The sequence below is a fragment of the Pongo pygmaeus genome, chromosome 6 (assembly GCF_028885625.2).
Source record: "Pongo pygmaeus isolate AG05252 chromosome 6, NHGRI_mPonPyg2-v2.0_pri, whole genome shotgun sequence".
NCBI classification, from domain to species: Eukaryota; Metazoa; Chordata; class Mammalia; order Primates; family Hominidae; genus Pongo; species Pongo pygmaeus.
Window position 1 is genome coordinate 139062607 of NC_072379.2, and position 23164 is coordinate 139085770.

The following is a 23164-nucleotide window of genomic DNA, read 5'->3' on the forward strand; positions in this document are numbered from 1 at the left end:
TGATGATGAGCATTTTTTCATGTGTCTGTTGGTTGCATAAATGTCTTCTTTTGAGAAGTGTCTGCTCATATCCTTCGCCCATTTGTTGATGGGGTTGTTTGATTTTTTCTTGTAAATCTGTTTGAGTTCTTTGTAGATGCTGGATATTAGCCCGTTGTCAGATGGGTAGATTGCAAAAATTTTCTCCCATTCTGTAGGTTGCCTGTTCACTCTGATGGTAGTTTCTTTTGCTGTGCAGAAGCTCTTTAGTTAAATTAGATCCCATTTGTCAATTTTGGCTTTTGTTGTCATTGCTTTTGGTGTTTTAGTCATGAAGTCGTAGCCCATGCCTATGTCCTGAATGGTACTGCCTAGGTTTTCTTCTAGGGTTTTTATGGTTTTAGGTCTACTATTTAAGTCTTTAATCCATCTTGAACTAATTTTTGTAAAAGGTGTAAGGAAGGGATCCAGTTTCAGCTTTCTACATATGGCTAGCCATTCCCAGCACCATTTATTAAATAAGGAATCGTTTCCCTATTGCAGATTTGTCAAAGATCAGATGGTTGTAGATGTCTGGTATTATTTCTGAGGGCTCTGTTCTGTTCCATTGGTCTGTATCTCTGTTTTGGTGCCAGTACCATGCTGTTTTGGTTACTGTAGCCTTGTAGTATAGTTTGAAGTCAGGTAGCGTGATGCCTCCAGCTTTGTTCTTTTGGCTTAGGATCGTCTTGGCAATGCAGGCTCTTTTTTAGTTCCATATGAACTTTAAAGTAGTTTTTTCCAATTCTGTGAAGAAAGTCATTGGTAGCTTGATGGGGATGGCATTGAATCTCTTAATTACTTTGGGCAGTATGGCCATTTTCATGATATTGATTCTTCCTATCCATGAGCATGGAATGTTCTTCCATTTGTTTGTGTCTTCTTTTATTTTGTTGAGCAGTGGTTTGTAGTTCTCCTTGAAGAGGTCCTTCACATCCCTTGTACATTGGATTCCTAGGTATTTTATTCTCCTTGAAGCAATTGTGAATGGGAGTGCACTCATGATTTGGCTCTGTTTGTCTGTTATTGGTGTATAGGAATGCTTGTGATTTTTGCACATTGATTTTGTATCCTGAGACTTTGCTGAAGTTGCTTGTCAGCCTAAGAAGATTTTGGGCTGAGATTATGGGGTTTTCTAAATATACAATCATGTCATCTGCAAACAGGGACAATTTGACTTCCTCTCTTCCTAATTGAATACCCTTTATTTCTTTCTCCTGCCTGATTGCCCTGGCCAGAACTTCCAACACTATGTTGAATAGGAGCGGTAAGCCAGGGCATCCCTATCTTGTGCCAGTTTTCAAAGGGAATGCTTCCAGTTTTTGCCCATTCAGTATGATATTGGCTGTGGGTTTGTCATAAATAGCTCTTATTATTTTGAGATGCACTCCATCAATACCTACTTTATTGAGAGTTTTTAGCATGAAGGGCTGTTGAATTTTGTCAAAGGCCTTTTCTGCATCTATTGAGATAATCATGTGGTTTTTGTCTTTGGTTCTGTTTACATGATGGATTACGTTTACTGATTTGCATATGTTGAACCAGCCTTGCATCCCAGGGATGAAGCCAACTTGATCGTGGTGGATAAGCTTTTTGATGTGCTGCTGGATTCGGTTTACCAGTATTTTATTGAGGATTTTTTGCATTGATGTTCATCAGGGATACTGGTCTAAAATTCTCTTTTTTTGTTGCGCCTCTGCCAGGCTTTGCTATCAGGATGATGCTGGTCTCGTAAAATGAGTTAGGGAGGATTCCCTCTGTTTCTATTGATTGGAATAGTTTCAGCAGGAATGGTACCAGCTGTTCTTTGTACCTCTGGTAGAATTCGGCTGTGAATCCGTCTGGTCCTGGACTTTTTTTGGTTGGTAGGCTCTTAATTATTGCCTCAATTTCAGAGCCTGTTATTGGTATATTCAGGGATTCAACTTCTTCCTGGTTTAGTCTTGGAAGGGTGTATGTGTCGAGGAATTTATCCATTTCTTCTAGATCTTCTAGTTTATTTGCATAGAGGTGTTTATAGTATTCTCTGATGGTAGTTTGTATTTCTGTGGGATTGGTGGTGATATCCCCTTTATCATTTTTTATTGCCTCTATTTGATTCTTCTCTCTTTTCTTATTAGTCTTGCTAGCAGTCTATCAATTTTGTTTATCTTTTCAAAAAACCAGCTCCTGGATTCATTGATTTTTTGAAGGGTTTTTTGTGTCTCTATCTCCTTCAGTTCTGCTCTGATCTTAGTTATTTCTTGCCTTCTGCTAGCTTTTGAATGTGTTTGCTCTTGCTTCTCTAGTTCTTTTAATTGTGATGTTAGGGTGTCAATTTTAGATCTTTCCTGCTTTCTCTTGTGGGCACAGGGTGTCAATTTTAGATCTTTCCTGCTTTCTCTTGTGGGCATTTAGTGCTATAAATTTCCCTCTACACACTGCTTTAAATGTGTCCCAGAGATTCTGGTATGCTGTGTCTTTGTTCTCATTGGTTTCAAAGAACATCCTTATTTCTGCCTTCATTTCGTTATGTACCCAGTAGTCATTCAGGAGCAGGTTGTTCAGCCTCCATGTAGTTGTGCAGTTTTGAGTGAGTTTCTTAATCCTGAGTTCTAGTTTGATTGCACTGTGGTCTGAGAGACAGTTTGTTATAGTTTCTGTTCTTTTACATTTGCTGAGGAGTGCTTTACTTCCAACTATGTGGTCAATTTTGGAATAAGTGCGATGTAGTGCTGAGAAGAATGTATATTCTATTGATTTGGGGTGGAGAGTTCTGTAGATGTCTATCAGGTCCACTTGGTGCAAGCTGAGTTCAATTCCTGGATATCCTTGTTAACTTTCTGTCTCATTGATCTGTCTAATGTTGACAGTGGGGTGTTATAAGTCTCCCATTATTATTGCATGGGGGTCTAAGTCTTTTTGTAGGTCTCTAAGGGCTTGCTTTATGAATCTGGGTGCATATATATTTAGGATAGTTAGCTCTTCTTGTTGAATTGATCCCTTTAGCATTATGTAATGGCCTTCTTTGTCTATTTTGATCTTTATTGGTTTAAAGTCTGTTTTATCAGAGAGTAGGATTGCAACCCCTGCTTTTTTTTGTTTTCCATTTGCTTGGTAGATCTTCCTCCATCCCTTTATTTTGAGCCTATGTGTGTCTCTGCATGTGACATGGGTCTCCTGAATACAGCACACTGATGGGTCTTGACTCTTTATCCTATTTACCAGTCTGTGTCTTTTAATTGGAGCATTTAGCCCACCTACATTTAAGGTTAATATCGTTATGTGTGAATTTGATCCGGTCATTACGATGTTAGCTGCTTATTTTGCTCATTAGTTGGTGCAGTTTCTTCCTAGCCTTGATGGTCATTACAATTTGGCATGTTTTTGCAGTTGCTGGTCTCAGTTGTTCCTTTCCATGTTTAGTGCTTCCTCCAGGAGCTCTTGTAAGGCAGGCCTGGTGGTGACAAAATCTCTCAGCATGTGCTTGTCTGTAAAGGATTTTATTTCTCCTTCACTTATAAAGCTTAGTTTGGCTGGATATGAAATTCTGGGTTGAAAATTCTTTTCTTTAAGAATGTTGAATATTGGCCCCCACTCTCTTCTGGCTTGTAGAGTTTCTGCCGAGAGATCTGCTGTTAGCCTGATGGGCTTCCCTTTGTGGGTAACCCGACCTTTCTCTCTGGCTGCCCTTAACATTTTTTCCTTCATTTCAACTTTGGAGAATCTGACAATTATGTGTCTTGGAGTTGCTCTTCTCAAGAAGTATCTTTGTGGCGTTCTCTGTATTTCCTGAATTTGAATGTTGGCCCGCCTTGCTAGGTTGGGGAAGTTCTCCTGGATAATATCCTGCAGAGTGTTTTCCAACTTGGTTCCATTCTCCCCATCACTTTCAGGTACACCTATCAGATGTAGATTTGGTCTTTTCACATAGTCCCATATTTCTTGGAGGCTTTGTTCGTTTCTTTTTACTCTTTTTTCTCTAAACTTCTCTTCTCGCTTCATGTCATTCATTTGATCTTCAATCACTGATACCCTTTCTTCCACTTGATCGAATCGGCTACTGAAGCTTGTGCATGCATCACATAGTTCTCGTGCCATGGTTTTCAGCTCCATCAGGTCATTTAAGGTTTTCTCTATGCTGCTTATTCTAGTTAGCCATTTGTCTTATCTTTTTTTCAAGGTTTTTAGCTTCTTTGCGATGGGTTCGAACATCCTCCTTTAGCTCAGAGAACTTTGTTATTACTGATCTTCTGAGGCCTACTTCTGTCAACTTGTCAAAGTCATTCTCCGTCCAGCTTCGTTCCGTTGCTGGCGAGGAGCTGCGTTCCTCTGGAGGGAAAGAGGCGCTCTGATTTTTGGAATTTTCAGCTTTTCTGCTCTGTTTTTTCCCCATCTTTGTGGTTTTATCTACCTTTGGTCTTTGATGATGGTGCCCTAGAGATGGGGTTTTGGTGTGGATGTCCTTTCTGTTTGTTAGTTTTCCTTCTAACAGTCAGGACCCTCAGCTGCAGGTCTGTTGGAGTTTGCTGGAGGTCCACTCCAGATGCTGTTTGCCTGGGTATCACCAGCAGAGGCTGCAAATATTGCAGAACAGCAAAGGTTGCTGCCTGATCCTTCTTCTGGAAGCTTCGTCTCAGAGGGGCACCCGGCTGTATGAGGTGTCAGTTGGCCCTTACTGGGAGGTGTCTCCCATTTAGGCTACCCAGGGGTCAGGGACCCACTTGAGGAGGCAGTCTGTCCGTTCTCAGATCTCAAGCTGCATGCTGGGAGAACCACTACTCTCTTCAAAGCTGTCAGACAGGGACGTTTAAGTCTGCAGAAGTTTCTGCTGCCTTTTGTTCAGCTATGCCCTGCCCCCAGAGGTGGAGTCTACAGAGGCAGGCAGGCCTCCTTGAGCTGTGGTGGGCTCCACCCAGTTTGAGCTTCCTGGCTGCTCTGTTTACCTACTCAAGCCTCAGCAATGGCAGATGCCCCTCCCCCAGCCTCGCTGCCGCCTTGCAGTTTGATCTCAGACTGCTGTGCTAGCAGTGAGCAAGGCTCCATCGGTGTGGGACCCTCAGAGCCAGGCATGGGATATAATGTCCTGATGTGCTGTTTGCTAAGAACATTGGAAAAGTGCAGTATTAAGGTGGGAGTGTCCCAATTTTCCAGGTACCGTCTGTCACAGCTTCCCTTAGCTAGGAAAGGGAACTCCCCGACCCCTTGCACTTCCTGGGAGAGGTGATGCCTGGCCCTGCTTCAGCTCACGCTCCGTGGGCTGCACCCACTGTCCAACAAGCCCCAGTGAGATGAACCCAGTACCTCAGTTGGAAATGCAAAAATCACCCGTCTTCTGCGTCGCTCACGCTGGGAGCTGTAGACTGGAGCTGTTCTTATTTGGCCATCTTGGAACCCTCCCAGTCAGCATTTCCTTCTTTTATAAGGCTGAGTAGTATTCCACTGTATGTACCACACTTTATCTATTCACCTGCTGATGGACACCTGGGTTGCTTGGTCTTTTTGCTATTGTGGATAATGCTGCTATAAACATAGGTGTACAAATACCTGTTTGAGTCCCTGCTATCAATTCTTTCAGGTATATAGCCAGGACTTCCAACTCTTCTAAATGGTTTTCTCTCTGGTTATTTGCCTCCAAATTACAAAATGACATGTTTATACTGTTTTCAGCTTCAGATATTACTGAATTCTTATCATGCAAGATGAAGTCTTAATCCTTACACACCTCTCTTAAACATGCACATACCTCCCTTTCCTTCAATACTCAGTAAATTGGACTCAGTAAAAATTATTGATAACCCAGCGCCACATAACATATTGTCATTACATTCCCTTATTCAATCACTAATTGATTCCCAAATTATCCACTAGAAGAATACAAACATTCAAACACATTTGGTAATCTAATAATTTTATATTTTTCTCTGGAGACATCCTTCCTGGATAGGGTTGCCAGATAAAGTATAAGACACCCAGTTAAACTTGAATTTCAGGTCATAACAAATATGGATCCTTTCATTCTTCTGATCCATCCTGAACTGGCTGCTCTCTGGACCAGTTTAATTACTCTTCCAAGTGTATTTTACCACTTTAAATTTGTAATACTAATTTAGAGTTGATTGACACTTTCAGAGATGACACTCCCATTTATTTAACTATTGTTTTACTTCCATAAGTAAAGATTTATAGTTTTTTTCATATAGAATCATACCTTTCACAGTAAGTTTATTCTTCATTTTGGTTATCATGCATGAGATTTATATATGTATAAACTTACATATATATTTAAGATTAGATATATGACTTTTGATACTAAATCAATTTAAATGTGATTACTGTAATACTTTAAAAACAGAACATATTTTTCTCCTATATCTAAACACATTGAGAATTATATAAACTATTCTATCCATTGATATTAAACCAAGCATTTTAATATTTTGTAAATGTATACCTCTTTCCATTCTCCAAACACGGCGCTAATGTAAGCTGTTAAATCATCAGCTGGCCTCCATTCTTCCACCTAATTTCCTCTCAATTTAAGCTAGACACTAACAGAACAACCTTCTTGAAGGATTACTTTAAAACGCCCTTTCTTAAACACCGAGAAGAGCTCTCAATTAATAAATTCAAACATCTAATCAGATTTTATGAGCTTTTATTAAAGGGCATTTACCTAAGCATCTCCTTGCCCCACTCTACTGCTTATCATCCCTCTCTCCATCCCAGCTTCCCTAGCTTGACTCACTCACCTTACATTTCTTCTCTTGTTCTAATTACAAAAACATGTATTCCTCTCTAGGTAGCTGAAATTAACTGGATCTGAAAGTTCTACTGTTTATACTCTGTATTTCTGATTTTCTTAAGTATCCTAAATTAAACTAGTAACTGTTTCCTTATTACTTCATTAGAATACAATATTATAAATTTCTCTTAAGGACTTCAGAAGCCTGAAAACCTGAGAAACCTCCAAAGACTCAGTTCATTATATTTCTCGTAAGTGTGTAAGAGTTTTTAAATATTTGTAGAGAGTGGAATAGATCCATTTGCTTCTCAAAGCAGATAATAATCAAGCATTTACATGACAGTTTCCACTCTTACCTCTATTGCTCGAATTACTTTAGAAAGTTCTTTAATAAGGTGTCCAGGTCTAACATTGTCTGGAATTTCAAAGGCATGTTCAGATACAAGCTGTATTTGGATTAACAAAAATAAGAAAACCAAAGTTATTTACACTTTAATATGTAAAAACAAATTTACTATACCAATTTTTGGATTCTCTAGACTGTTACAGACATCACCAAATACTAGTAAGCCAGGTTTCAGAGTTCGTGTAGCTAGTATAATGCCTTCTAAGGAGATTCTCATTAACATACAAAATCCTCTTCGACTGTGTTAAAAACAGACTTGTCTCACAGTGAATTTTGCTTTATATTGAGTAGTAACCTTGTACTCTACTCCTCAAAGCCTACTGTAATTCTAACTACTACTACTAATTCATAAAGTGACAAATTAACATTTAATTCATAATACATAAGGATTTTTAAGGAGAACACAGACACTAACGTAATCCTAGTTTCTCTTGGGAAGTCTAATTTGAATAAATTTTTGTACTTTTTTTTCTTTTAATAGTCAAAAGCAAAATAGAAAACAGATCCCATCAATAGGAAAGGGGAAGGCCGGGCGCAGTGACTCACACCTGTAATCCCAACACTTTGGGAGGCCAAGGCTGGCGGATCACCTGAGGTCAGAAGTTCGAGCCCAGCCTGGCCAACATGGCAAAACCCCGTCTCTACTAAAAATACAAAACTAAGCCGGGCATGGAATCCCAGCTACTCGGGAGGGTGAGGCAGGAGAATCACTTGAATCCAGGAAGTGGAAGTTGCAGTGAGCCGAGATTGTGCCACTGCACTCTAGTCTGTACAACAGAGTGAGACTCCGTCTCAAAAAAAAAAAAAAAAAAAAAGCTCTAAAGGGAATTCTGATAAAGTGATAAAGTCACAAATTTGAGAATCACATCTAAAGCCTTCAGTAGGAAACAAATTATACAGTTTCGGTAACATATGCTTTGTTTTGTTTTTATCTTGTTAAACAGTTTTAAATTTGCTTATGGCTTTCCTTGTCACCTAGACAATAAGGTCTTTCACAGTGGAGGACATGATTTTTATTTTCCTGAATGCTTCCACACTGTTGTGCTCTGGTAGATATGTAGCAATGATAATACAGTGAAAAAGGAGTATAAAATCATTGAGGCGGTAACCTATTAATTACTGTCTCCCAGTATTTCTTAAGAGCAAGATTTTTATTTCAAGGGGACATTCAAGAAATTAATATGGACACAGCCAGACACAGTGGCTCATGACTGTAATTCCAGGACTTTGGAAGGCCAAGACGGGTGGATCACCTGAGGTCAGGAGCTCAAGACCAGCCTGGCCAACATGGCGAAACCTCATTTCTACTAAAACATACAAAAATTAACTAGGCGTGGTGGTGCACGCCTGTAGTCCCAACTACTTGGGAGGCTGAGGCAGGAGAATCACTTGAACCCAGGAGGCGTAGGTTGCAGTGAGCCGAGATCGCGCCACTGCATTCCAGCCTGGGCAACAGATCGAGACTCTGTCTAAAAAAAAAAAAAAAAAAAAGAAAGAAATTAATATGAACATGTATTTTCATCAGCTCACATATGTATGTATCACCTATTAAAGTATTATGTATTATGTGCAAAGTTCCATGGAGTTATAATAAAGATGAGAAAGACAGCCCCTGTTCAAGAGCTCACAGACACAGTTGAAGGAAACACAAATATATTACTTTATAAACATTTGTTTTAAGCCCATAGGCACAAGAAATATAGCATGGATGCATAAGGGAAGGAAACACTAATTCCAAATGGAGATCTGGAGGTGGTGGGATTCAAATGCAAACAACTAGCTCATATTTTCATGAAAATGGAAAGCTCATGCTTGAAATTTGGTCTCTCCTTTCCTTCACTTTTACATAAATCTAGCAGAGTGGTAAAGAGTATAGGCTTTGCAGTCCTAGAGATCTAAGTTTTAAGTCCTAACTTCACCAGTTCTCTTGGGCAAGTTACTTAACTCTTTGAACCTTGGCTTTCCCATATGTAGAATGGTGGTACCACTAGCACCTAGACCTCACACAGTTGGCTTTGAGGATTAAATGAGATTATGTGTATAAAGATTAAGCACAGTGCTCTCAGCACACTATAGCACAACTGTAAGAGCTCAATGTTATTTATTATTCTATATCTATATGTTCATTTCTTAGTCAATTTCCTAAATATACTTGAATTACTTTCTTTTCCAGATCGAAGATTAAAGAAATAAATACTTTATTCTCATAAAAGAAATCAGTACATTTGTATATACTGAATAATAAAATGCAGGTTGTATATAAAGCATGACTTCTATTCCCTCTACTACTGGCATTCACACGTGCTGCCAAAATAGCACAAGGACTCTGTTTTCCTAATCTTGCGACATAAAACACAGTGATTTCACTGTTGAAACAACTTACTTCTTTTTTCATCCATAATTTTAAAGCAGTATGCAGTGCTTTCACTCCCTGTACTAGGTAAGTTTGAGGCTGAAAACCATCTTCTCTCAGTTCTGTAGGAATGGAAATGGGTGAGAAAAAAAAAAAGTTAAAATGTTCTAAAGTTAAAGGGATTAACTTTAGATTTTGAGTAGCCACCAAATATAAAACTATATAACTTCCAAATTAATAAAAAGATAAAAAGTGAAATATGAAACAATCAATTCAAAAAGACAAGAAAGAAATAGAATTACATTCAATGTAATTTACTAAATACTCCAGTTAAAAGAAAGGCCATTTCATTGGATTTAATTTTTTTGTGTAGAGATGGGGTCTCAGTATGTTGCCCAGGTTGGTCTCAAACTCCTAGCTTCAAGCAGTCCTCCAGCCCTGGCCTTCCAAAGTGCTGGGATTATAGGCGTGAGCCACTGTATCTGGCCAGATATTAAAATAAGCTAAATATGCATACATACCATATTAAAAAATATAGAAAGGTTTCAAATAAAAGGATGGGAAAAAGATACCAAGCTTCCAAAAGAAAGGGGGTGTAACTGTCATTAATAAAGGGTTATTTCATAATGACCAAGGATTCAATTCACCAGAAAGACGTATGTAACCACTTAGAATTTGTACTCAACAACATAGTATTGAAAATATAGAAAACAATTAACTAGACAGAACTGCATGGAGAAATAAACAACTCCACAATCACAGTGGAAGATTTTCAAATATTTCTCTTGGTAAGAGACAGAGTAAGTGAACTAAAAACAAAAAAATCCCTAGGCATATATTCAATTTGAACAATATAAAGCTTGATTCAATGGCCATAAATAGAATATCGTACCCAGCAACTGCAGAATACACATTCTTTTCAAACACACACAGAACACTTACAAAACTCATCCATATTCCAGGACCATAAACAAGTCTCATCAAAGTCCAAGATCTAAAATATATGTTCATAATGCAGGTAAGCTAAAGAAAGCCCCTATGTTTAGAAATTAAGAAATGCAAGTATTAAAAAAATAGACTAACATTTGGATCAAAGAAAAACACTGGAAATCAGACAATATGTTGGTCAAATAATGAAAGCATATCAAAATATGTTGTATACTATACATACAGGGAAATGTATAGCTTTAAATATTTATGTTAGAAGGCTGAAAATTAATGAGCTGAAGATGCACAAAAAAGTTTTAATACCAAAAAAACTGCTAAAAATCATAAGCCAAAAATTAACAAAACAGCAAACAGAGCCTCAAACAAGTTCTTAAAAAAAAAAAAAAAACCACAAAATTAATGTAAAGAGAAAACAGGCACAAATATCCAGTATGGAGAATAGAAATAATGTCATTACAAATGCCACAGTAGGTAACAGGGTAACATGAAGAACTTTCTGCCAACAAATGTCAAATTTTAGATGTAATTTCTAGATACATTTTAAGAAAATAATTTATACAAACAACTCAATAATTAGTTAGTAAACCTTTATGGTCCTTTAATCACTAAAGATACTGACTCAGCAGTCAAAAATCTTCCCACAAAAAAAACTATAGACCCAGATCACCAGTGAGTTCTATTAGTCATTCAAGAAAATCATTCCAATCGTACACAAACTTCTCCAGAGACCAGAAACAGAAGGAACAATCCCAACTTTTTGTCTGAGGCTAGCATAACTTTCATACCAAAATCTAACAAGGACAGTATGAGAAAACAAAGCACAAGCCAATTTCACTCATGTGCCAAAATCAAAAAAATACACACATATGCACACACTCATATGTAATATGTAAATATATAGAATATATAAAATATAAACATATAGGTAGAATATAAACAATATACTAACCTAATGGTATATAAAAATCATAGGTTGGGTTAATATTAGAAGATCAATTAATATAACCACTAAATTAAAAGGTTAAAGAAGAAAAATCATGGAACTTTTCATATATGCAGGCAAAGCTTTTGATAAAAATTAAACTACCACTGATCATTTTTTAAAAGAAACGAAAGGCCGGGCACAGTGGCTCACGCCTGTAATCCCAGCACTTTTGGAGGCCGAGGCGGGCAGATCATGAAATCAGGAGTTTGAGACAGTCTGGCCAACATAGTGAAACCCTGTCTCTACTAAAAATACACAAAAAATTAGCTGGGTGTGGTGGTGTGTGTCTGTAATCCCAGCTACTCAGGAGGCTGAGGCAGGAGAATCGTGTGAACCTGGGAGGCGGAGGTTGCAGTGAGCCAAGATCGTGCCACTGAACTCCAGCCTGGGTGACAGAACGAGACTCCGTCCCCTCCCCCAAAAAAAGAAAGGAAAAAACAACCTCTTAGCTAGCTCAGAATAGACAAGCACTTCGTAAAGGTTATCAACAAAAAGCCTACAACAAAGGTAATAATGGCAAAAGATTGAAAGCTTTCCTTCTGAGACTGGGAACAAAGATAGAGCTGCCCACCTTTGCCATTTCTATTCACTATTTCCCTGGAGGTCCTAGACAACCCGGCAAAGCAATGAAAAAAAAAGATATAAATATTAGAAAAGAAGGAACAAGACTGTCATTATTCAATGAGGATGTATATGACTGTGTATTAGAGAATTTTAAAAAAGCCTCAGATAAAAGATTAAATAATAGATTTTAATGAGGTTGCTAAAATCAGTAAAAAAATTAACTGCTTCTATATTCCAGTATCACATGGTAAATTGAACCATATGAAATTGCTAATATTTGACTATTTTTGAAGTACAAAAACAGAAATTTCATGTGATTTCAACCATATGTATATACATAGTAATGACTGATACAGTTTAGATCTGCATCCCTACCTAAATCTCATGTTCAATTGTAATCTCCAACTGTTAGAGGGGCCTGGTGGGAGGTGATTTGATCATGGGGCTGGATCCTTCATGAACGGTTTTGCACCATCCTCTTGGTGCTGTTCTCGTGACAAGTGAGTTCTTGTGAGATCTGGTTGTTTTAAAGTGTGTAGCACCTCCCCCTTCACCCTATCTTGCTCCTGCTCCCTCTTTGCCTTCCACCATGGTTATGTCTCCTGAGGCCTCCCCCGAAGCTAAGCAGATGCCAGCATCGTGCTTCCTGTAGAGCCTGAGGAACTCTGAGCCAATCAAACTCCTTTTCTTTATAAATTACCCAGTCTCAGGTATTTCTTTATAGCAATGCAAGAACAGACTAATACAATGATATGTGTTTTTATAACAGCACTAAAAAAAGAAATACTTTGGAATAAATCTAGCAAGAGATATATATGCAAAATTTTTACCAAAAAAAATTAAGAAATGCCAAAAGACATTAAAGATCTAAATAAATAAAGATGTTCCATGTCATTTTTAGAAAATTCAACATTTATTGACATCAAATTTTGCCCAAATTGATCTCTAGAGTTAACATCTTCAAAATAAAAATCTCCATGTTTTTATTTACTTGTTTGGTTGCTTTTGGTAGGATGGTGTCAGCTTGTAATAGGGTAACTCAAAAATTTATATAAAAATGAAAGGGGAAAGAAAAGCAAAGACATACTTGAAGAAGGAGGACCTACCAGATATCAAGTCTTATCAAAGGTTAATAAGATAGTGTGCTTGGTGGAGAGACAGACTGCTAGCCCACTGGAAAGAAGGGTGGGTGAGTGTGTGTGTGCATATCCCAGGACCTACACAGATACCAACACACGATATAGGAGAGGAGCGGTGTTTATGAAGAACAGAAAAAGAATAGATTACTCAAAATATGGTGCTAGGACAAGTGGATATTTATATGAAAGCAAGTGAAAATACTCCCTTCCACCACTCACAAAAAAAAGAAAAAGAAAAAAATCAATTGCAAGTGAGTTAAAGGCCTAAATGCAAAACACAAAACAGTAAAAGCTTTTAGAAAACAAGGATCTCTGCAAGACCTTGGGATAAGAAAGAACTACTTAAACAAGGCACAGAAAGCACTAACCATAAAAGTTGAAAAAAATACTATTTTAAATTTAAGAAATTGTGTCCTTCAGTAAAGAGAAAATCCAAAAGGCCTATACACATATGAAAAAAACTACCTGATTCCATTAATAATCAGGGAAATGCACATTAAAAGCACAAAGAATACTACTTTATATCCATGAGATTTGCAAAAATTATAACCTAACAATACCAAGTGTTGGCCAGAGCGTAGAGCTTTGGGAACTCTCTTGCCCTGCCATGGAAATGGGAATTGGAAACAATTTGGCAGCAACTACTAAATTCTACCTATGACCTAGCAATTAGGCCTGTTTTCTGGAGTAATTCTTGTACTAGGTGACAAAGACAAGAACTTCTTAGCAGCATTTTCCATAATTGTCAAAAACCAAAAATAACTCCAAAATGTCAAACTTGCAGAATCTGTGTGTGTGTGTGTGTGTGTGTGTATATATATCTCATAGTATATTCATACAACAGAATAGCAATGAAAAAGAACTACAGCCACACACAAAAACATGGATGAATCTCACAAACAATGCTGAGTAAAAGGTTACAAGAGAATACCACTATGAATTTGTTTGTAGGAAGTTTACAAATGGAGAAAATTAAATTATTTTAGTTTATAACGTAGGTGATAAAACTGAAGAAAAGTATTATCACAAAAGTCAGGATAATGGTTATCTCTAGAAGGGAAGCGGAAAGGTGTAATGAGAAAGATAACAGAGCATTTCTAAGGTTTTGGCAAGGCTGTTTTTGCTTAATTTGGGTGGTGGTTACCTGAGTAAGAACAGCCTTTTTTTACACAGTATGAATGTGTGTGTGTGTATGCAGTGCGTTTGTGTGATCTATATAATCAACTATTTTAATAACATAATAAAGTAAATATAAACACACATAAACAAAAATGTCTTGAGTTTTTTAATCAAATTGTGATAATCTAAAACAAACAAAATATATTAGACGTGGTCCAAAATTCAGCTAAGTTGAAACAAAGGATTTCGCTTCTGCACAGTGGCTAATTTCCTTACACAAATCCAAACTGGTTCACTGTTTTACTATCACTGACATGAAACATAGTAAAGAGTTTCAGATGATTCAACCTCATTTAACCCACCATATAAGCCTTAGAACAGTCTGAGAGCTGGCAAATAGGCCACAATGTAAAGTAAAAAGGTTACGGATGAAAGAACAACATAATTTGGGGTCACAAGACCACTATTCCTGTTTTCAGGATGAATGCTTAAAATGATGGCAATTCCTATAATGATCATTTGGCTTTTGCCTTGATGAGATGGGACTGAATCACTATGATTGCCAGGTATTCTACACTGATCTGGCTAATAAAATGAAACATCTTAAAACAACCTACAAATATCCTTTTCTAATAATCCTTTAAAAAAAAGTCTTTAATGTATAGTCATACTTTCAATCAGACCTCCACGTTTCTGAACTTTTGATGGCCTAACCCAAAGACTAAATAGTTCTAAGACTAAGCAAATTGCTCCCGTGGCTTCACAAGCAATGGCAAGATTTTGTCTTTCAGATAAAGCTCTTAATTTGTTTTAAGAAGTTAAAGAATGAGCTTCTCTTAGACATTAGTAGAAAAAAAAAACCATTGTGCATCACCCCAAGGGTACAGGCGTGTGTATGTGTGTGTGTGTGTGTGTGTGTGTTCGTGGATAGTTTCTCCTAGCTAACCATAAGACAGGAACTTGGAGTCTTGGGACAGGAAGAGAGAAAAGAGGGGAGAAAGTATCCTGAACCAAGTATAGAGTTGTCAATCTCTTAACCAGAAGGTTCAATAGTTGGGATTTATTTCCACAAAACAAGGAAATTTGTGGTTTTATAAGTATATAAAAGTGTTCCTGTCTGTCTAGGCTTGTACTTAAATGGGAGACTATAAACTCTATTGTCCAGTATTTTACTGAAAACTATGTATGACACTCTACAGTCCATTGTGACATTCCCACAGCCAAGAAAAATAACTGAAAACACTGAACGTGTCAGGGATTCACGATAAGGATTCATTTCTGGAGCAAAGACTGGTCTTGTGAAGAAAGGCTCTGTCCCCTTCTCATGCATGGGATTTTACCCCCATCCCACACACCAGAAGCACTGCCAGGACATCTCTGCACTATGCTATGAGGTGGGGGATTTAGGGTACCATTGTTATATGAGTTTTATCATTTTAGTTCTGTACATCCTATCTTGGGAAGTAAATTTTTGGTTATTTCTTTTCATTTTACCTTTTCTTCAACTTTAAAATGGAAAAAGAAGCAAATGTTCACAATAAACTTTACTGTTTTATCTGTTTATGTCTATTCTGAGAGTTGTCAATTATAATAGTAGCACTATTTACAAACTGACTAGAAAAGTTAGACAACAAAAGCAGACAAACTACTCTCACTAGCACAAGAGGATGAAAAGCAGAAAATAGAAGCAAGTGACATCAGTCTCCAACTTGAGTGCTCCAAGATAATTAAACCAAAATATTAAAACAAAGTCTGAAATTCCACCTGTTATAAAGTAGCTTTTGGGTTCAACTATAAAGACAAGTTCAAAAAAGGTTTTTTTCTTCAACTACGGAATCATAACCTGATTTTTTTTTTTTTTTTGGAGATGGAGTTTTGCTCTGTCGCCATTGCATGATCTCGGCTCAATGCAACTTCTGCCTCCTGGGTTCAAGCGATTCTTCCTGCCTCAGCCTCCCAAGTAGCTGGGATTATAGGCATGCACCACCATGCCTGGCTAATTTTTGTATTTTTTTTTTTTTTTTTTTAGTAGAGACAGGATTTCACCATGTTGGCCAGGTTGGTCTTGAACTCCTGACCTCAGGTGATCTGCCCGCCTCAGCCTCCCAAAGTGCTGGGATTACTGGCGTGAACCACTGTGCCCAGCCTAGTTTGCTTTTTTAAAAGCAAATTTTGGGAACATATATTAGGTAACAGTCTCTTGACATAAACTGCATTTTTGAGAGTCAGGCACTGTTATGTGCTTGATGATGTGTGCAGGCTTCTAGAGCACTAGATGGAATGAACATTTCTAATATTACCTACGTTGTTCTGATCCAGGTCTTTTATAACAAATTTTTAAGAACACAGATTGTCAGGTTATGGACTAGAGACTCTAACTTGCTAAAAAGGTTCCTGGATGGGGGAAAACCACTTATTTAAAAAACAAAATAGGAGTGACATCCATACACTACTAGAAAAGGGACTCTTTCTGTCAGGTGGCTATGAGTGAATTTACAAACAATATGAATCATATCATATACAAATATGCAAATTATTAATTACCTTTCAGGGTTTCCAGCAAGTTTTTGGCTACAAACCAACATATGGCTTCAAAGAAAGGGAATTTGAAAAGATCTGGTGTTTTTAGCCTTTTCTCCATCTCATAACACCTAAATGAATTTGAAGAAATTTTTAATATTAATATTAGCATTTCAAAGTTAGATGAAAGTAACCAACTGGAAAATAAAATAAGCAGGTCATGATATATAAGACCAATGAAGTATTTTACATTTCTTAGCAACATCACATTTGGACAAGACTGAATTGTGATCTTATCCAGGTTCTGACTTTAAGGAATTTGATGGTATACTTAAGAATTGTATTGGACTTCACAGAAGATCAGGATCACACCTTGGGATTTGTATCCTAGTTTTAACAAAAGATATTTTTACGAGGGTTCTACTACAATAAATAAAACTGTGTGTTTCAGAAAACACCTCCATGTGTTAGACAACAGTGCAATACCCACCCAAAAAAGTTTTATTTAGGCTCAACTAGGCATTCCAGCTCAAGACCACACTTGGCAAGAATTAAGCAGGAGCCATCCCTCCCTCAGGGACAGCTCAGGTACAAAAAGACAAGATCCACACTTGGTAGGTGTGGGAGCTCTTTAGGGCTGCTTAAAGCCTTATGCCCTGTAAGAGCCACTATCTCCTGTAGTAACACCACACACAGGGCATAGATTCTAGGGATCTCTATGAGTGTGCCAGGTTACAAGAGTTACCACATTCAGGCAAGTCCAGAGATATGGCTTCCTACTAGGTATTTCTAGTTCTCCCAGTCCTGATGCAGTTTATCAATCAGGAATCATTTTTACCATAAACAGTGTTACCTAGTAAAAGTCGACACTCATTAGACTACCAGGAGAAGAGAGTTATGCAAAGGTCAAATTCTCATACAGAGGAGAAACAGCTATTAATCCTTTACCTGCAGCAAAATTAAAGCAGGTGTTTTGATAGCAGTCTTGACTTAGGGTTGCTTTTTTCTAGCAACATATGTCACATCTGAGTCTGACTAGATTTTGTTCATCTCCCTCACTGCAAAAATAGCCAAAGGAGAACACATACATTTTCACAAAATTTTGAAATTTGGAATATTATCTGAATAAGTTCCCTTTTGTTGTTGTTGTTTTAGATTTGAAATGCAAATTATCCTCCTGGCAAAATTTTAAAATACTACTTTTGTTAAAAGCTCCTATCCCTAATAATATCTCAGGGACTATTTCCATGGAATCTCAAATAAAATAAGCTATTGATTTTTTTTAAGTTAAAAAAAAAAAGAGTATCCTATTTTTAAAAAGGACAAAAGGTCATTTAAATACTGATGACACAAACCTGAGCTGCATGCCAATGTTAAGGTTGTGCAGGAAGTTCCCCCCAAAAGCCATACAGTCCTGAGAAGTGAGCACAGCATGTATCCACCCTAAAATGGTTGAAAATATATAAAGCAGTCATTTTTCAATATGTAAACTAAACAAATAGGATATCTACCTGTGAAGTAACTCAAAATATCAATATCAGTTTACTTCATATTTCAGTGCTACAGAAGTTAATGTTTATTACAATCTATAGATTTAATTATTTATTAAATGCCTATTATATGGTAGGCTCTATGCTGAGTTTGAGAAATAAGGTGATGGTTTTTGTAGTTGTCACTGTATTTGTTTTTTTCTTTTTAAAAATAGAGATGGGGGTCTCACTTTGTTGCCCAGGCTGGTCTCAAACTCCCGGCCTCAAGTCATCCATCCTCTCACATTGGCCTCCCAAAGTGCTGAAATTAAGGCTGAGCCACTGTTTTTGTTTATTAGTTTAAAAACACAACCCAACTTTATATTAAAGATTTTACTCTTTGAGACCAGCCAAATCTGGTTTGAATTAGAAAAGCACATTTTCCATTAGAGAACACACTGAGATTGATGGGACACTCCATCGCCCTGGTGTCATCCTGAAAGGACTAAGCAGAGGAGGATCAGAGGAGTCAACCTGAGACCTGACTCTAGAAAGAAAAGGTAGATCACCCACATTTAATTATGAAGGGTTATGGGCCTACAAATATAGGTGTTGCCAAAAAATGGTATTTTGTATTCCCATACAAATGCTTACAAAGTGAAAACCATTTCTAAGACATGACATCTAACTTTTGAAAAAAATGTTGGCAGACTTAAAGACTTCACCAGAAATAAATACACACACATATTTGTATGCAAATTAGCTTTTAAAATACACAAATCCCGTTTTCTTTGTATTTTTCATCTTTTGACCCCTCACTGAACTGTAACACAAAACAAAAAACCCTCAAAGGACTCACTTTCAAATGTGCCCATTTCTGTGCTCAAAGGCACAAAGCCTTGAGCTTGACCTTGAAACCACAAATTAGCAGTCTGTGCCAACTCCAAATCCCACACATCAGTGGTTCTCAATAGCGGCAGTACTGCCTGTTCAGGATGTTTTGGAACGTTTAGGGGCTTTTCTGATTGTCACAATGATCTGGGAGCACTACTGGCATTTTGTGAGTGGGAGCCAGGAGTGCAACATGTGAGACAGTTCTACACAAAATGAAATTGTCCTGCACCACTCGGGACTGTCAAATTTTCCTGCGCGTTCATATAGGTACAAAGCCTGTCCTATTAACTATCTGAGCCTAGAAATTAGAACTCCATTATTATATATTATTATATATATCTGTATATACAGACACCCACACACAGTACATTTTCATGGTTTTGGCACAATTTCCTGAAATACAAAAACTGTACTGTAGTTTGAAAGCTTATCAGTTACTAACTACCTTGGGAAAAAAATCACATTGCCTACAGCAATAGTTCTCCAGATATGGTCCCCATACCAGCAGCACCTGAATCAGCCAATAACTTGTTAGAAATGCACATTCTCAGGCCCACTCCAGATCCACAGAATCCGAACCTTGGCCATGAGGTCCAGCAATCTGTGTTGTAACCAGCCCTCCAGGTGATTCTGATATTCCAAGAAGTACCAGTACCTACACCAGTGCTACGGATAGAATTTGTGTTGCCACTGACACACACCTAGATTGATTTCCTTCCTTATGCAATTACCATTTCATTCTGTTCTCTAATGCTGCTGTGCCTAGACAGGCACATACTGAAATAGCATTTCATTATAAATTACCTTTTTATTTCTTCTTTATATTCTAGTTAGGACATTAAATCAATTTAAAAAATTATTCTATGAATGTCAATTTATGATTTTGAAGAGGGTACAACAGAATACCTAATATAAAAGCAAGAAGTAGGAAGATTTAAGGGAGGGGTATTCACAATGTGAATGAGCCCATTCACAATGAAAATACTGTTACTTATCTAGGCAAATAATCTGGTAGTTCTAAGGCATGTCTTCATTTATTCAACATACATTTGTTATTATATACACCAGAGGCAAGGCTTTCAGCAGGACCTGCAGGGACAGATCCCTGTGAACTATACAGTCATTAGGGTCACCAAAACCAGCACACAGTTCTCAAAACCATTGGTCTGGACAGTCTATAGTCTACATTCATTTACATCTCAAAATGAGAGGCCTGATACCTATACTTGAGGCTACAGCTAAGACTGATACTCAATCCTTTCTTTGAGGGTCTCTCAAGACACACCCTTTGCTGTCCTAACTGTCCTGGGACAGCAGCCCAGATTCTTACAGGCTTGGTCTTTAACAGCAATGGAGAACTGACCATAGTTAAGACTATCAAAATCAAAAACTTTTGTGCATCAAAGGACATTATCAAGAAAGTGAGCAGATAACCCACAAAATGGGAGCAAATTATTTGCAAATCATACATACTGATATGGGTCTAGTACAGAGAATAAAGAATGCTTACAAACTCAACAATTAAAAAGGACAACCCAATTTTAAAATGAGCAAAGGGTTTGAATAGACATTTCTCCAAAGAAAATATGCAAATGCCCAACAAGAAAAATGCTCAGCATCATTACTCATTAAGGAAATGCAAATCCAAATCATGACACATCACACCCACTAGAATAGAACAGAAGGCAATTACAGCACTGGTGAGGGTGTGGAGAAACTGGAACCCAAATACGCTGCTGGTGGTAACGTAAAATGGTGCAGCCATTTGGAGAACGGGTCAGCAATTCCTCAAGAAGTTAAACGTAGTTAAACCATGTAATGCAGCAATTCTACTACAAGCTATATTTACCCAAGAGCAATGAAAACATACCTCCACATAAAAAATTGTATACAAATGTTCAAAGCAGCACCATTCAAACAGTCAAAATGTGGAAACAACCCAATGTCCACCAACTGGTGAATGGATAAACAAAATACGGTAAAGCTGAGTACCCCTTATCCAAAATGCCTGGAACCAGAAGTACTCAGATTTCACATTTTTTTTGGAACTTGGAATATTTGCATTATATACTTACCAGCTGAGCATCCCTAATCTGAAAATCCAAAATCCAAAATGCCTCAATAAGCATTTCCTCTTGAGGGTCATGCAGATGCTCAAAAGCTTTCAATTTTGGAGCATTTCAGATTTTGGACTTTTGCATTAGGGATGCTCAACCTGTATATCCCACAATGGAACATTACTAGGCCATGAAAAGATGAAGTAATGATACATGCTACAACATGGATAAGCCTAGAAAATAGTATGCTGGCCGGGCGTGGAGGCTCACCCCTGTAATCCCAGTACTTTGGTGGGCGGATCACGAGGTCAGGAGATTGAGACTATCCTGGCTAACACGTGAAACCCCGTCTCTACTAAAAATACAAAAAATTAGCCGGGCGTGGTGGTGGGCACCTGTAGTCCCAGCTACTTGGAAGGCTGAGGCAGGAGAATGGCATGAACCTGGGACGGGGAGCTTGCAGTGAGCCGAGATCATGCCACTGCACTCCAGCCTGGGCGACAGAGCGAGACTCTGTCTCAAAAAAAAAAAAAAAAAAGAAAAGAAAATAATATGCTAAGTGAAAGAAGCTAGATGCAAAAGCCCACATATTGTATGATTCCATCAACATAAAGTATCCAAAGAGGCAAATCCACAGAGACAGAAAGTACATTCGTGGTTGCCAGGGGCTCAGTGGAGGCGGGAATGGGAAGTGACTGCTAAAGAGTATGAGGTTTCTTTTTGAGACGATGAAAATGTTCTGGAATTAGATAGTGGTGATATTTGCCCAACTTTATTAATCTATTAAAAACCGCTGAGTTGTACACTTTAAAAGGGTGAAGGTGAATATTGTGGTATGTGAATTTTTTCTCAATAAAAATAAAAATGAAGACAAATGATATAAATACAATGCCAAAAGAAGTCCTAACTAGAAGAGAAACCCTCTAAGGAACAAAACGTAAAAGTCCAAGATCAGAATTATTTCTTAACAAATGTCATAAAAACTACTTTCCAAACATGTTAAAGCCAGAGGTTCTAGTTAAAAGCCAACTCCATGTGACTGAGTAGCAATCATGTTGAGTAGGGGATGGGATGAAAACCTTACCTGTAGGAACAAATAAGGTATGTCCCTGCTTTACCACACATTTGTAGCATTTATCCACCTCATCTCCAAAGAACACCTCACTCTGGGTCACAGATGAACTCCAAGATTCATAACGTGCCAAATTTTCATCTGTTGGCTTTATTAAATAAAAAATCTTCTCACCCTAAAAGGAAGTATCATACTATTTTTGAAAAAGCAAAAGCCATACTTAGGATAGCCTACATTGATGCAATTTCTCAATACAATGATACAAATTAAATTGGATAATTATCAGATTCTTTTAGGTTCAAAAGACATATTTCACACACCTAATCAGTAGCTATTGCCCTTAGTAAACGTTTTCATGTTTAAAGCTCCCCCTCCTCAACTGACAAGGAGTCAATAAAGCAGTGTTGAAGAACTAGCTGCAAGACAGGAGGGCAGAGAAGCACAAACATCCCACTGACCTCCTCTCATTGTCAAATAGAGAAGTAAATACGTGCTGACAGGCCTACAGTCATCTCTGCAAGCTTTGCCCTTTCTACTAAGATCCACAGCATAATGATTATTTTTAAAAACCTGTAAATAAGCTTCCTTTAATAAACTAATTCTTTGCTACTTCATGAAGAAAAAAAAAAACAGGAACCCAAGGACCCAGCAACAAATATAGCCCAGAACATTGCTGAGGCACAAGCATTTGATATAGATGAAGACTGAGTTTCTACATCAGTACTCTCCAATGCAACTTTCTGTGCTGATGGAAATTTTTTGTATCTGTGCTAACCCATACAGTAGCCATTAGCCACATGTGGCTACTGAGCACTTGAAATGTGCCTAGTATAAACGAGGAACTGAATTTTTAATTACATTCCATTTTAATTATTTAAATTTAGTCACACATGGCT

The 23164-nt window shown here is 37.6% G+C and overlaps 1 protein-coding gene across 2 annotated transcripts in view; it reads right to left on the reverse strand.

Moving 5' to 3' along the window:
- KDM7A (lysine demethylase 7A) overlaps positions 1–23164 on the reverse strand; it is a 96810-nt gene that overhangs the window by 19533 nt on the left and 54113 nt on the right. For both annotated transcript variants that reach the window (XM_054495251.2, XM_054495252.2), the window contains exons 7-11: positions 22281–22443; positions 18132–18219; positions 16801–16907; positions 9532–9623; positions 7099–7188 (exon numbers count right to left, since the gene is read on the reverse strand). In XM_054495251.2, coding sequence (XP_054351226.1) covers positions 7099–7188; positions 9532–9623; positions 16801–16907; positions 18132–18219; positions 22281–22443 — 540 coding nt within the window. The remainder of the gene's footprint in view (positions 1–7098; positions 7189–9531; positions 9624–16800; positions 16908–18131; positions 18220–22280; positions 22444–23164) is intronic.